Below are 16,661 nucleotides of genomic sequence, written 5' to 3' on the forward strand. Positions count from 1 at the left end.
GAGTCCTCCTTCTCCTCTGAAACTTCAAGAGTTCAGACTTTACTCTCCACAGTCCTATCAACATCCTGATCTTCTGAGCTTCCCATCAGCACAAAAAACTTCTGAGCTTGATGTTAACTGTAACATCAACAAGCAAATATGAAAGAAGCAACTAAAATTTGACAATACTGGGATACAACATTAGTTTGAGAGCTGTCAACCTATATTATCACTGAATTGGAAGATAATGAATAGAAATAAAATACATTAAATAGGAATAGTAACTATTTATGAAACTATTGTTCAAGGTTATATATATATATATATATATATATATATATATATATATATAAATTGATTTCCAATGCATGAAATTGGACATTTTTATTTATTTGTATTTTGTTTGTGGTGCTGGGAATTGAACCCATGGCCTTTTACCTACTATACAAGCTCACAGACCCAGAAATATTTCTTATAGTGGATTGCAGTCAAGAATTCCAAACACCGACCTAGTAAATTTTCTATTTTACACTTTGTCTGTCTTTAAATCTCTAATCCACCTTCCTCCCTTCATGTTGGATTTCAATTTCAATTACAAATCAGAAGCAGAAGAAAACTCCTTCATCTTCCCACCACCAACTGTACCCGACTGCAATTATCTAAAGTGGATCCCTTCCAGTTGAGACTTTAGATGACTCTGATGGGCAGCTTGATGAGCCTTGAGCACAGAGGACACAGCCAGGCCAGGCCTGGCCCAGACTTCTGACATGTGGGTATTAATGTGTGTTATTTTAAGCTTATATTATTATGATAGCTTGGAGGTACTTAGTAATACTTCTTATCTTCTGAATATCAACTCCAAGGTGCATTCTACATTGTTTCTTAGAAGGTGATCAACTGGATTAAGTCCATTGCATTCATGAGTTCCATAACACACCTTTTATTGACCTTTTAATTTTCCCGTTTTTTTTTTTTTTTTAATTTTGCCTCTTCCTCTGGGTTTAATCTCTCAGTAGACTAGCTTCTCTGACATTGTGTTTCAGGTTCTACTTTAGAAGAATCAGTGTGACAGATACAGGGAGCGATGACCTGAGGAACAGTTGCCTGTCTCATTCCTCATCACCTCACTTGGCTGTCTTTGGCTCTCTGAAACCCTCTTTCCATCCCTGCCACTTCAATCATTCTTACTTTTCTTTTGTCACCATTGACTTTTTCATGTCAAATCAATAATCAGTTCTTAGTTCTAATCTTTATTGACTTCTCAAAATCCTGTGCCACAGTTAAGTATGTTCTTCTGGTTGGGAATCAGTCGGCCTGGCTTTTGAGATACCATGCTCAATTGCTGGCCACCTCATCATAGTCTAGAGGAAGCCTGTTCCTCTTTTCCTCATGATTTCTGGAGTTGAAGTACCCAAAAACTCTGTCTTCACTCACTCTTTCTTCACTCATTTCCTAGATCTTTTCTTTCAGTTCACAAATTTTGAATCATACAACTTAACTTAGATATATAACTGGCATCTCAAACTTCACAGGTCCAATAAAATCCTTTTAAGTCTTAACCCAAACTACTTCCTCTCCCTCTGTTACCCATTTATTCATTCCACTCACTCTGTTGTTAGTGCAAAGCCCTTGTTAAGTATCCATGAGTTTTCCCTTTCTCTCATATTCTATCACTAATCTATGATCAAGTCATATGAGGCCTAATATCAAGTTATATCACAGATCCAATAAATGTGCCATTTTATTGCCCTCTACAATCTGTTTTCTGCATTAACCGTAAATGATTTTTTTAAAAATGTATACATCTGATCATGCCACCTCATACTCAAAACCCTTCAATAGATTCTTATGAAAATATGAGGTTAAAATAAAGTCTAACCCCTTTAATAAGTTTTTTCTTTTCTTTTTAGTTCTTTTTTCTTTCTTTCCTTCTTTTTCTCTTTCTTTCTTTCCTTCCTTCCTTCCTTCTTCCTTCCTTCCTTCCTTCCTTCCTTCCTTCCTTCCTTCCTTCCTTCCTTCCTTTATTCCTTCCTTCCTTCTTTCTTTCTTGTACCAGGGATTGAACCCAAGGGTGCTTAACCACTGATAAATACTCCTTAATACAGATTGTTATTGAAATTAACTGAAGTCGAGGGAGAATGATGGTGTACAGAAAACATCAATTCAGGCAGCAAAGGGGACATAAATTACAGTATATATTGTTGTTCCCACCATGAAAGGACCAGATGAAATACATAAAGATTGATCTAAGCCTTTCTTTTAAAACACAGACTAGAAAGATTCTACAAATGCTGCAGAGGGCTAAAGCATATGGAATGAAGATGCTGCTTTTAAATCAAAATAAAGTAAGTTTTTCAAAAGGATTATTTAAGAACCTGCATTTTAGAAAACTCCAGAGGGCTCAATTCTTCCAAAATGGGTCCAATTATTTCAAAAGCTTTCTATCTTTTATTACATTTCCAAATGTGCAAAAAACAATCAAGATCCTAGTGGTACTTATACCACTCATCAAGGAACCACTTACCTAGAACAAGAATCTTAGCCTTAATCTGCATATTAGAGTATCCTGATATGAAAGTAAGATCCCTTAATCCAGAGAGTCTGATGTATTTGGTCTGAGGTGGCACTTTTTGTTGGTGTTTATTAAAATCTCTCCAGGAGTCACCCATATGCCACCAGAGGTAAGAACTACTTTTCTTGGTGAAAAATGCTCCTAAATTTGTAACTTCACTTCTGAGTTTTTCTTTTTTTTTTTGTTTTAATTAATTATACATGACAATAGAATGCACTTTGATACATCATATATAACAGAGTATAATTTCTTATTTGTCATGATGTAGAATCACACCAGTCATATAGTTATATATTTACATAGGGTAATAATGTCTGATTCATTCTACTACCTTTCCTACCTCATACCCCCTCCCCTCTTTTCATTTCCTTCTACCTAAAGTAACTCTATTCTTCCCAAGCACTCCACTTCTGCATTGTTAATTAGCTTTCACATATCAGAAAAAAACATTCGGCTTTTGGTTTTTTAGGATTGGTTTGCTTGAGGCAGCCACATCAATGCTTACAGCAGCTCAATTCACAATAGCTAAACTTGTTTGCTTGTTTTTGAGATGATCTCACTAGGCTACCCAGCCTGGCCTGGAGCTCACAGATTCATTGATCCTTCCTCTTCAATGTCCTGAGTAGCTGAGACTACAGGCATGGGTCACTGCCCAGCTGTAGCTTCACTTGTGGGAGTTACAGATCCTGGTCAATTCTGGCTCATTTGTAGCTGAAACTTCCAACATCATCCAGTCATTTGCAGAGCTTGATCTCTTCATGACTATAAATTTTGTCTTTGTATGCAAAAGAAAATATTTTAAAAATATTTATTTGTATTTATTGCATACTGAATTAACTCCCTTTCCATAAACTTTTGTTTATTGAATTTTTTCACAAGTTTTGTTTTCTTTTCTTTTCCTGTGCAATCTGCTCTTCTGGCTTAAGAGGTATTTTCAGGGAGGATCACCTCATTGTGGAAGGGGGAGCTCATGCATAGGTTAATCTGTCCATGAGCTCTGTAAGTAGGAAGGTACATTTTGGGTGCTTTATTCACTTGAATATATTCAATGACCAGAGAACTTATATCTAAACTCTTAAGTTCATAATTGTTCTGCATGCTTAAGCAGGGAAAACAAAACTTCAGTACTCTTTTTTGGGCCACTGACCCTGTGTCCAGCCCCATTGTTTGGCCTGGGTGCATCTACTGACACCACCATTGTTACATTGGAATGACATACATTTCTTCTTTACAATGACATTTCTCAGGTACTTGGTGGCTTTTGGGATAGGCATACTCTTGATAGCCTGGGCTGTTTTAGATATTCTTAAAGCATATGTGCAGATTTGAACCTCCTGATTTGTGTGATTCTTTGAGGTTTTCTGGGTCAAGAGATTAGGGAACCATTTTCATAGATCACCTCAGGTTACTTTCAGGAAAAGGAAGAAAGCCAGGAAGGGTCCTTTGTTCCATAAATTTAGACAAAAATGCACTAGAAAAGATAACTTTGCCTCCATCTTCCCAGGTGTAAATCCAACCTATGGAAGAAAAACTTTAATTTCTATGAAAAGAAGGAGGTGAAGGAAGGAATTGAATTAGGTTTTCAAGAAATAAAAGAAAATTCTATTCAAGTGTACAAAATTTAAATTTATTTCAATAAGTATTTGAATAAAATATATTTTTATAATATATTATGTATAAATATTTGTTAATATTAACAAACATTGCTATCATAAAACATTAATTAAAAGACAAACAACCCAATTGTACTTATAATGCCAAATAAGTACATAAAAAATTGCTCAAATCATTAGTCATCAGGCAAAAACAAATAAGATGAGCTATAACTTCTTCAGGGAAATGTAAATTTAAATCACAAGGAGATACTTATAATGGTTACAACTAAAATATTTGCTAAAATGTGTTTGTAAAGCTGTTGATCAACTGAAACATTCAAATATTGCTAATGAAGACTTGATCTGGTAGTAGTAATGAAGCTAAACAGTGACCTAATCTGTAGAAATATACCTATTAGTAGAAATTTACACAAAAGAAAGGAAAGCTTACTCCCACAAAGAGACTCTACATGAAGGTTCACAGCAGCTTTATAATTGCTAAATTCTGAAAACACAATACAAGAGAAGAATTAAATATCTTTTAGTAAATTCATAAGCTGCAATATTATTTGATATTAAGAGGGGCAAGCTACTGATACACTCAACTATATTAGACAAATCTAAAACATGTTAAATGAGAGAAACCAGACACTAAGGCATCCATAGTATGTTTCATTCAGCTTCTAAGATGGAATCAAATGGTTTCTGCCTCCTGGTATTGGCATCATTTCCTAGGCTGCATATTGCTCCTAGTGGCTTGTTTTGAGCCACTAGAATTCAAGCAGAGGTGCTAGGGAGTCACTTCTGATATTGGGATACAAATGAACTATAGTTTCCATTTTGAGGATCAAATTGTTTTTGGCTTATTCTAAGGGAACCTAGGTATCCATGTTGTTCCCTGCCCTAGAAAGACCCTTGATGTCTCTGTCTGATAATCATCAAGGACCTGAGGCTTGCCATATGAGTGGGCTTAAAACAGCATTTATATATTCTAGTTGAGCCTTGAGAAGAGGGAAATTCCTGCTAAACACTTCAATAGCATCTTTTATGATTGCCCCCAAGCCAGAGACAGGTAGTTCAGCCATGAGTGGATTGCAAAGAAACCGTGAGATAGACAGTCTTTGTTTTAAGTTATTATATTGTTTACTAATTACTTTTATAAGTCATGTCCATCAGATAAGAAGCGACACAGCAATAGCTAACTAATAGTGTGTGATTTCATTTATGTGAAATTCTAGAAAAGTCAAAACTACTCGTGAGTGACAGGAAGCATAAAAATGGTTGCCTAAAGGAAATAATTGGAATAGACTAGGGTGAAAGAAATGTCTTGATTTGAATGACGGTGACACAGGTGTATGTATTTGTCAAAACTCATTGAACTATACATTTGTGGTATATGAATTTTACTGCATATAATTATAATGAATGTTTTAAAATCCAGGAATATCAGTCTTTGACCAACAGGTTGAGGTAACTTTGGATCCATTCAGGTATATAGATTATCATAATTGGATCAATAGGAAAGGAAAAAAAAAATATTTTCCAAAGCTATCTGTTTGTACAAGATGGAAGGGCCAGAGATTTTAAAAAACCATAAACTTAGTCCAAGACAAAAATGCCAAACAAGTTAAAGACAATTTAAAACTTCATTAGAGGCTCTAAGCAGATGAGGCTAGAGAATCCAGAACTGGCAGACTGGAATTTTTATTCTTTGGAGAGCAGGTCTCTTTATTTTACTAATAGGATGTGATTGACCAAATAGTCTCTTTCCTTTTCTTCAACAATGGCCACGTACAAAGATTTACTGTGAGTTAAATAACACTATTTCATTTGTTCAAAATTTAGAGCGTCAAGGGAGAGTCAAGGACCTGGCCAGAGGTCCTTGGATAATCTTGGGAGACATAATGGTATTCTCATGGCCAATTTCAGTAATATAATGCTTCCATAATTTCTGGACAGATGGATTTGGAAAACTGTCAGTGGGCCTAGCAGAGCAAGGCTCAGACCACCTTATTCTTGGGGAATAATTTATTATTTATAATAACTTATATGGTATATAAGGGAATGTACATAAAATGTGTTCTTTATTTTACATTATGTCCTAAGAACTTATACATGTTTATAACATTCCAAAATCTTTCAGGTGAGAGAAAGAACAATTCTCATTGTACTAAATGAGAAAGGAGAAGTTGAGGTTAGCTGACATTGGTGTCAGTCGTCTTGGGAATATTACAGACAGGGAACCATAAAGGAGAAAAGATGTCATGACCATAACCATGGCGTATGTCTGTTTGGAATTTCTTTTTGTCTACCGAGGATATCAGTGTTGAGAGCCACAGCCGAAGGGGCCGCAGCAAACTTCCAGCTGCCAGCAAACTTCCAGCTGCCAGCTGATGATTGGCTCACAGCGGCCCCACCAACATCTAGCTGATTGGCTCCTCTGCGGTGATGCTCATTGGGCTGTTTCCCTGCCCTTTCATACCACGGAGCTGCTCATTGGGGGACTTTTTTGGCTCCGCCCACGTGACCCAGCCAATCGGCCTCAAGAGCAGGAGGATTGTGGGAGGTGGAGAGAGGCGTGTGTTGGAGAGAGAGGCTTGTGTTGGAGAGAGAGGCTTGTGGGAAGCCGGTGGTGGCAATTGGGGCTCTGAGGGTTTTTCCTGAGAGGCTATTTTGTTTGGCCTGTGTGGTTCTAAAAATAAAGTTAGTTTCTTTTGACAAGTGGCTCCTGATTGTGCCCAGCCAGACTGCGGCATATCAGGAACAGGGCAAAGAGAAGAGTCCAATCTTTGCTTAGACCTTTGGAACATCAACAGTTGAAGTCAGATAATTCATCATTACAGAATTGAGAAATTTTTCCTGATAATATTTGATCACTACTGTTTTAGTCAGTGTTCTGTCACTAAGCAATATACCCAACAAGAACAACTTAGAGGACAAAAAGTTTATTTTGGCTCATGGTTTCAGAGGTTTGGTTCATGGTTGCCTGACTTTATAGTTCTGGGCCCAAAGTAAGGCACAAAATCATGGTGGAAGGGTGTGGTGGAGGAAAGTAGCTACTTTCATGACAGCCAGGAAGCAGAGACCTCAGCTCGCTGGAACAAAATACAAACCCCAAAGACACACCCCCATGACCTACTTCCTCCAGCCACGCCTACCTACAATTATCACCTAGTTAATCCATTCAAGTGGATTAATTCACTGATTAGGTTATAGCTCTCATAATCTGATCATTTCACCTCTGAACATTCTTGCATTATCTCACGTGTAAGTTTTTGGGAGAGACTTCATATCTAAACCATAACAACCACTTAATGCTATCTTGTGAAGGATATAAGGATGCTCTTTTGGCTAGTGTCTCTTTGATGTTGGAATCATTTATTTTAAAAACAAAATTATTTACCACCTTTTACAAGTGAAGCATTATAGTTAAATCCAGGATTTTCCCTGATCAACATCTAAACAGAACTTGAAAACTAGGAGAAACAGCCAATTTTATTGAATGTCAAGAACACTGAAATCTTACTAGAAAGAGGGAACAAAATAGCCATTCTGGTACATACCTACATACCCAGTAGGCAGATTGCTGGCTCCTAAGTTTTCTTGATGTTAAGGAAGAATCTCTGGATTAGGTGTTTTTAGAAGAACAGCAATCTGGTAGAGCCCTATATAGACATCTACAAGTTAAGACTAGTGCCTGCCTATTAGGGTAGTATGTCACTTTTTATAACATGGAAAGGCAGACATTAATGTGATTCTTGAAAGCAATGCAAGAAAAGTACTAATTAATGTGGCGTGGGGCCTGTTCAGTGAACACTACAATGCTGACTGGTGGAAAGCTTCTCATCTAGTAATATAAGGGCTTAGCAAACAGCAGGATGAAAAGAAAAGACAAATTGAGATGAATATATCTTAAGGTAAATAAAATTAATTGATACATAATTGTTAGTGAAGAAAGTAAGAAATGAATGAATGTTGAGTTTAATAATGTATTACCCAATGGGTATAGATCAAGGTGACAGATAGGTGGGTCAAATGGTGGTTCCATTCCCAGTTTTCTAAGGAATCTCCATACTGCTTTCCATATTGGCTGCACCAATTTGCAGTCCCACCAGCAATATATAGGTGTGTTTTTTTCCCCACATCCTTGCCAACACTCATTATTGTCTGTCTTCATAATAGCTGCCATTCTGACTGAAGTGAGATGATATCTTAGAGTAGTTTTGATTTGCATTTCTCATACCCAAAGGACTTAAAAACAGCATACTACAGGGACACAGCCACATCAGTGTTTATAGTAACACACTTCACAATGACTTAACTGTGGAACCCACCTAGATACCCCTCAGTAGATGAATGGATTAAAAGAATGTGATATATATATATATATATATATATATATATATATATATATATACACACACACACACACACACACACACAATGGAATATTTTTTTCAGCAATAAAAGAGAATAAAATCATGACATTTGCAGGTAAATGGATGGCGTTGGAGAAAATAATGCTAAGTGAAGTTAGCCAATCCCCCCAAAACAAATGCCAAATGTTTTCTCTGATATAAGGTGACTGACCTATAATGGGGTAGGGAGGGTGAGCTTGGGAGGAATAGACAAACTCTAGATAGGGCACAGGGTTGGAAGAGGTAGGGAGAGAGCAGGGGGTTTAGCAAGGATGGTGGAATGTGATAGACATCCTTATCCAAAGCACATGTATGAAGACATGAATTGGTGTGAAAATACTTTATATACAAACAGAGATATGAAAAATAGTGCTCTATATGTGTAATAAAAATTGTAATGCATTCCATTGCCATGTATTTAAAAAATAAAATCAATTAAATATTTTAAAAATGTGTTACCCATAAGTAGCTTGTAGGGAAAAGCTACTTCTCTACTCCTGAGTTAGAAGATGTGGCACTTCCCGAGGCTGATGTTGCGGGATGATCCTCCTAAACTTCTGGGAAAAGAGACGGCTGATGGGACAGTGATTCAGGGAATGACTCCAGGATAAATGACACATGAGATCCGGCTGTCAGCCCACTCAACACCTGTAACCTTCATGCTTGAGCAATGTCTTTTTTACAGACAGATATACACAATGGGCTCCTGGGGACATGAGAAAACCTGGGAAAAACTAGAAGTCTCTTTCTTACTGAGTAGGAGATGACTTTCTCTCTGAAGGAAACCCAAGTGAAGACTTATGAGATGACTCCAAATGAGAGGGACTAAAAATGCACTCATTATCGGGGCTTTGTTTCATTGCTTTTGTTCAGTTACTGTAAGTTATCACTCACAGCATCAGGGCTTTGTTTGCTGTGTGGAAATTACCATTCCTTCCAGCTCAGTGACAAGTCACTGGGAAAAGGCTCCTCCCTCCCTAAAAGGACTGCTTGTAGAAAAGGATATTTGTAAGGGAGTCTGAAGACTGTAGAGGAGGAAGAAGAAAACCATTGTAACACTTCTTGACTCATTAATTAACTGACTGGAAGGGAACCTTTCTGAACCTGGCACGCCCTATCTGGATTGGATTTACTGCCACGGTGTTACTGGAGATTGGATAATTATGAATTTGAGAAAAGTGCATGAATGTATTAAACTAACTCTCTTCTCTCTCTCTCTTTTTGGTATCAAGTATCGAATCCAGGGTTTGCCAAGTTGCTTAGGGTCTTGCTAAAATTGCTGAGGCTGGCTTTGAACTTGAAATCCTCCTGCTTTGGCCTCCCAAGCTGCTGGAATTACAGGCGTGTGCCATGGCACCTGGCCATGTCAAACTTTATATGAATGTTGTCAAGGTTTTAGTGAAAGGCCACTCCTTTGTAGACTGAAAAGGATAGTCCTGCTGTCAGTGCCCTAGGGAGAAGTTAGTCCTGGGAGTACTTGAGGAAACCCACCACCAAGCAGAGAGAAGGGGAACTTCTCTTCCCCCTGGACACCAGGGATCATTTTGGTCTAGAATCGAGGTTCTCTTTGGGATATGGAACATTCCTGTCTGGGTGGAATTTGATCTGGGAAGAGTGGGCTTGCCCTGGGAAGACAGGAGAGGTAGACAAGTATTCTGGGATGGCTCCTGCACTGGGCAGCAATATAATACTTATAGGTTACTAATGACTTTGGGATTCCCATTATCCCCAAGGCTTCAGCAATCTTTTGAAATGACCAGAAAGTCAAGGTTGTTTTCAGTGGTGCTCTGAGGAGCTAGCAGAGGGCTTCTAGTCACACCATAACTTTTTATCTTAAATCATATTTCAAAAGTGCTTATGAGCTAACAATCCGTGGCAGACTTTGTGTCACAAGAACTATTCAAACTGAACTTTTACTTGATTTTAATTTAAGTTTCTTTTCATATATTTCACTTTTCTTGCTAGCAAATTTGTTTCTGACATCATATGGTTGTCTGGGAAGTATTTTATAAAGCATTTCAGGTGGCCTACATTTGTCACATGGCTGACCATGAAAAGACAGAGATGAGTTAGACCTGTTGGCCTTGAAATGCACAAGGCTGCCTGGGTCAGTGGGCCAGGGGTCAGTTTCCACTTTGTAAGATCAAGTCAGAAGATTAAGTTCATGCTCAGAAATTCCTATTATCTTAGGCTTTTTTTTCCTGCTAAAAATGTTACAATTCCCTTGGATTCCTTGGTTTGTGCTATTTTTTTCCCCTAAAATCTCTTCTAGTTTTTGATCCTTTGTTTATTGCTGCTCTTATCTTTCACACTAAAACCAAAACAAGGGAAGATAATTTCACACTTTGGTCCATTATTCATTTAGCATAACTGGCTGTATTGCTTAGGGGACAGGATAATAAAATAAAGATATGTCTCATGCTGATTGAAATTAATTTTATTATAGAAAGCTTCCAATTTTAACTTCATTGAAACTGAAATTCACATTTTAAATACATTTTCAACAAACTCATCTTAAATTATAACCTACACAGGAAAAATATTAGCAGTTTCATTTATCTTTAGCACATTTTTAGGTTGTCATTATAACTGTGTAAAGATTTTTCTCTAATAAACATGCATTGCTTTATAATAGAACTTAGATTAATATACTCATTACAGACAAGTAATTGCCTTAACAAAAGAGAAAATTTCAAAATAGTTTCTAATACTACCTTTGGTTATTTAACAGTCATGTGGGACCTGGATATTTGGAATATGAATTACAAGTATCTCTAATACAAGTATCTCTAATACAGTGTTTCTAGAATAGATTATTACAACTTTTACTTTGTAGAAGCTAAATGTGGAAGCTTAAAGCAGTTGACATGTAATCAGCAAGCTTAACAATATCCTCTTTCAGACAGCATAGCCCAGACCACCAGAGGACAGCAATTTTATAGTTTTTGTCACTTGGAAGATAGTCTTAATCAGGTTAGATTAGTTAACTTGAAGATACTGTTGAAGTCATAAGAAAACTTAAATAGAGAAAATTCTATCAAAAACCATGTGCTATATGAATACTAAGTGAAATCCAAATTAAGTTATAAACAGGTTCATTAATAATGTACAAACTCACTGAAAGTGATCAACTCTGTTAACAGCACTTAGCAACTCTTTTTACATACTGAGGACTTCTACTCTGTTTCTATCAGAATGAAATCCAGTTTCTCAGCAAGGTTGGTTAGGAGTCTCATTTTGGCTGGATTCCCAGCCAGAATCTGGACAGAATGAGATTTTTTTGACTCCTGCTTCCTTGATCTAAAAAATGATCATAAGTCTCTTCAGGGCTCCTCACATCCTGCTCCTCTTCCAGGAAATCCCTGGAACATTCTCTTACCCCTCCCACTTTCTCTGTTCTTACCTCAGGTATCTTTGCTTCCTCAAGGTCTTCTTCAGATGAGTTTGAGCCTCTATTCCAAAATTTCCTAACATCTTAGCCCTTTACTTTAATTCTCCAACCCCTTTGCCCAACCCTTTTCTTTAACAGTTGCAGAGAGATTGTTGGGTGATTGGTGTTGGCATCTCCTTTCTTCATCTGTGTTTCAGAGAAGCCAATTCCACTTGTGTTTCCAAAGCTGGCTGAGGCTGAAAGAAACTTTGAGAAGCTATCTCTGAGGTCATGGGCAAAGGTAAATATTTGGAGGATGGGAAGTGAAAATGCTGGAGTGGAAAGAAGTCTGGAGCCCTTTCTCTGAGCCTGGAAGTTCCTTTCAAACTGATTTCCTCTGATGGTTGTGTCAGGTGCCGCAGAGATGAAACTGGGCAGCTGAACTGGTGTCTGAGTCCTGATAGCTAAGATTCAGGAATTTCAGGGAAGCCCCAGTCCTCCTGGAACACATGGCTTAGGGGTCTAAGGTGGAATGAATGAAGACCATCATACCCTTCTTTAACGATTCTGGACTGTCCTAGGGTTCTCACCGCCAAACTTTTGAATGGTCTTTGAAGAGCAGCAACACATCTCTGAGATGGTTTTGCTCCTGTATCCAGTTCGTAGGGGATTAGAAGACATAAAATTCAGTTTAGAGAGAACTTAAGGAATTATCACCTGTACTGTTATGAACTATGCATTGTATGCTCTGATGATAGCCTTCTTTCCTCCTAGATTGCTCTGGGCAGTTCTGGGTTTCCTTTCCTACAAACCTCCAGGTAAGGCCTGGTGGACTTTGGAACTTGATAAATACTGAACGATATTAAATTTGAGGGCCTCATTTTCTAGTAGGTTTTGGGCACCAGATTTTCCTTCAACCACAAACTGAAAATATTCATCTTAGTACAATTATGGAAGTAAGCACCAGATACTAATATACACATCTAAGGACATTTTTTTTTTCTTAGAAGATTCATATAAGTCCACGAAACTTGTCATTAAATAAGCTCTTAGTATAATCACTATCATTTTGGGTGTGTAAAAAAATGATCGGATCTGAATTTCTTTTCATTGGTTTTAATATCTGGCACACCAGAATGCCAGTTTATTCATGCCACTTGAGATAATTTTCCTTCAGTCCTTTATAGTGGCCCCTTAGACACATTCCAGAGACAACACACACACATATATATAATATATATATATATAATATATTATATATATATATATATTATATATATATATATATATATATATATATATATATATATATATATATATATATATATATATATATTGTTGTTGTTGTTTGTTTAAACACGACATTGCCCAGAATTTGTTCAGGAGTTGAAGGGAGAAACTGCTGATCCAATCACAAGATGTTCTTGGCACCTAGGAGGGCCCGAGTTGGGACAGGCAGATTTGGGTTCTGCAGTGGGAATGCTCAGCGCAGCGCAGCGTCAGCGATGGTGACGCCCCGGGACGATCTGGGCGGCTTCCCCGCTGGGCAGACAAGGGGTGTGGGAGAGCGGGTAGAGGGTGGGCCTGGGACCGCTTTCCCGAGAGCGAGCGCCCTCCTGGACGGCCACGGGGAGAGAGATGGCAGGCTCGGGCAGCTCCCCAGCGGCTCCCGCGGTGATAAAACTTGAGAAATAACTAGGAGGGGCTGCTCTACGTCTCCTGGGTCCAATCCCGTTTCAGGAGAGAACACGCTCCCGGGCAGACAAGCCTGAGAGAGGCCAAAGCGACTACAAGACAAGCAACAGCCAGCAAAGCTCCTCCCGCGCCTTTGCTCTGGGCTTCGCCGCCCTGCGCCCGCATTCTCCTGCCACTGTCCCGCGCAGGCAGGGATGGCCGCCGCCGGTCTCCGGGGGCCACTGTATGAAGCCCTCTGCATGCAACTGCTGCTGACCCTCTTGGTGAGCCATCGGTCCCGGTCCCTATCTTAATTATGGAGTCGGGATGGCGAAGGGGGTCGATCAGTCGTGGTCGCTGCGGGTGGGTGTGATGGGGTGGTAGGGGACAAAATGGACCCAAAGGTAACATTCACTGTTCGGTTCAGTTCTGCCGAGCAAGATACAGGACCCAAGTTCAGTCTTGGGGTGGAGAAAGAAAACGGATCCTTGAGGGGTAGCTGTATACTCAGATTTTTTTAGCCTAATTGTGTGAATCATGCGTTGCTTTCCAACTTCTCCGCACTTGGCTGAGAGCCGTCGTGGGTGGGCAGGGAACTGGGAATCGCTATAATCTTCTGGCTCGCAGGGTGGGATGGTAAAGGTAACAGGGCGCGCCTTTGGGTGGAGAGGGACAAAGGATGATTGTTGGTCAGTTAGGATCGTGGAAGGAGCAAAGACAGACGTGAGATGGGGCTCAACAAACTGCCACTGCTTGCCCTGCTCTAAGATTCCTGTTGACCTCGAATGGGGACGTTTGTGAATGGAGTGGTCGGACCCGTGCCCCTGAGTACCCTGTGGGGGTTTCTCAGAGAAACGGGTTTCCTGGCTACGCGTCTCCTAAAGGCTACTCAGGAGTTCGCCCAAACTATCCACCCCCCTTGTCACCCAGCCCGCAGCGATCGATGTCTGTCTGGGGAGCGAGGGTGTGGGAAGGTTGGGCAAGGGTTGCTCTTGGGGACATGGTGGTAGCACGGATGGCCCGGTGGCTAGGACTGGAGTGAAGCTTAAGAATGAAATCAAGGTCGGTTGGGATGAGATGGGAAGCAGTGGGATGGGTGGTACTTAGTCCGGCTCTGGGAAGCCCTTTGGCCCTGCAGAGACCCACTAAGGGTTTCTTTGCCTTTTGGCTGAGGACAAGTTTCACTTGGACAAGAAGTTCTCAAAGAACCCAAGGAGACTTGATAAAAATTGGGAAATCTGACAGCAGTTATCTGTGAAACTTCACACCTAACCAGAGTGACACTTGGGACCTAGGGGAAAGAGCTACAGACTTCCTCTTGTCCAAACATGGGCATGAGGTCTGGAGGGTGAAAGGACTGTGTCTACCAAGTGGGTTCACTGTGGCCAAGCCGGTCTTGGGACTCCCTCACCCTCAAGTAGGACGAGTGGGTCCAAACTTTATTCTGTCTTTAAATGGGAGAGCTATGAATACTGGGTTAGTAGTTGTGATCTAAGATATATCTGCAGGCAAGAAATTGTACAAACAAGGGCATGACCAGCTCTGCAACCGTTCCCACAAAATGAGTTCAAGAACTGACTCCTTACACATGGGAACTGCTGGCAAAATGTATTCTGTGATATTTTGAAGACATTTCCTGCATTTCTATGAAAAACCTTTAATTTGGTGTTTTGTGTTTTCTCTGAGAAGGGATTAGGGAATGGGGAGAAGAAACCGCAGGTACTATGTTTCCAGATTCCCAGTGTTTGCTCCAGGGGAGGGTGCGGAAGACACCTAGCTGTCCTGACCCAGAGTCACAATAGGGGTAGGCAGTACCAGTGCCAAAGTGGGTAGAAGTGAAACAGAGAAAGCTCCAGCTCTGGTCTAGGACATACTCCTTCAGGATTATTTTAAAAAGGAATTTTAGTAGTGTACTTACTAAAATTAAGTAAGTATATTTGGAGACCTGGAGAGCTTACACAGAATGGTAATTTCTTTCATCTGCAACCCTCAATTTACAAATTCTTTGGGTCCTGATGGGTACATTAAGAACTCAATTGATCCTCTCTTTTCTGTATGTTCTTCCCACTTTGAGTATGTCATTAATGGCATATCATTTTAGAAAAACTGTTCATATTCTAGAAACTAATGGGTCTCTTCAAAAACAATTGCTTGTTCTAAGGAGAAAGCTTTTCAAAGGAAGTCTTAACACAAATCTGAGATTTCTAACACGGTAGCCTTCTCACGGAGCTGTTCCAGAAGGTAGAGGAATTTTCCCAATTTGCACTTTTCTTTTCCTGTTTCTCTTTCCCTCTGTTCTTTCCTCAACCATACTATAAACTGCTATCAGAGAGTTTCTATTGAACACACACACACAAACTGAGGAGAGAAGAAAAATAGGAAAGAAACATGTTCAGCAATCTCACTATTTAAAATTTTTAAGTGTCTTTCTGAGTGTTTATTCTCTCTTTTTTGGGAGGGGGGGCTGTATGGGGGTTGAATTCAGGGGCACTAGGCCAACCCTCCTACTTTGTATTTTATTCAGAGATAGGGTCTCACTGAGTTGCTTTGCCATAGCTAAGGCTGGCTTTGAATTTGCAATCCTCCTGCCTCAGCCTCCTGGGCCGCTGGCATTATAGGCTTACCCATTGTGTCTGGCCAGAGGGTTTTTTTTTTTTTTTCAATTTAGTTTTTAATTATAGTTGGACACAATAATTTCATTTTATTTGTTTATTTTTACGTGGTGCTGAGGATCAAACCCAGGGTCTAGGCAAACCCTCTACCACTGAAACACAACCCCAGAGTGTTTTCTCTTTTAATGTAAAAAAAATTATTAGGGATGGTGAAAACTAGTTTTCATTAGATAAGTTGTCTTCTCAATGTTACAAATAGTAGGACTCTTTAAAATATGTGTTTAATAGTGTTCTCCATATCAAATCTACCTTGAGAATGGTATCATTCCCATTTATATGCTATAAATGATATATTTTTGGATATAGTGTATCATTTGGCTAAGAGGACTTTTCTTCCAAAGAAACTAAAGTGGTAACATTGGGCATATGAACCCCTCCTCC

General features: G+C 39.3%; 1 protein-coding gene across 1 annotated transcript in view; it reads left to right on the forward strand.

The window, feature by feature from the left end:
* Positions 1-13,823: 13,823 nt before the first annotated feature.
* Dsc3 (desmocollin 3) overlaps positions 13,824-16,661 on the forward strand; it is a 40,195-nt gene continuing 37,357 nt past the window's right edge. The window contains exon 1 of the mRNA XM_027935730.2: positions 13,824-13,892. Within this exon, the coding sequence (XP_027791531.2) occupies positions 13,824-13,892 (69 nt within the window). The remainder of the gene's footprint in view (positions 13,893-16,661) is intronic.

This window comes from Marmota flaviventris, chromosome 16, assembly GCF_047511675.1.
Source record: "Marmota flaviventris isolate mMarFla1 chromosome 16, mMarFla1.hap1, whole genome shotgun sequence".
NCBI classification, from domain to species: domain Eukaryota; kingdom Metazoa; phylum Chordata; class Mammalia; order Rodentia; family Sciuridae; genus Marmota; species Marmota flaviventris.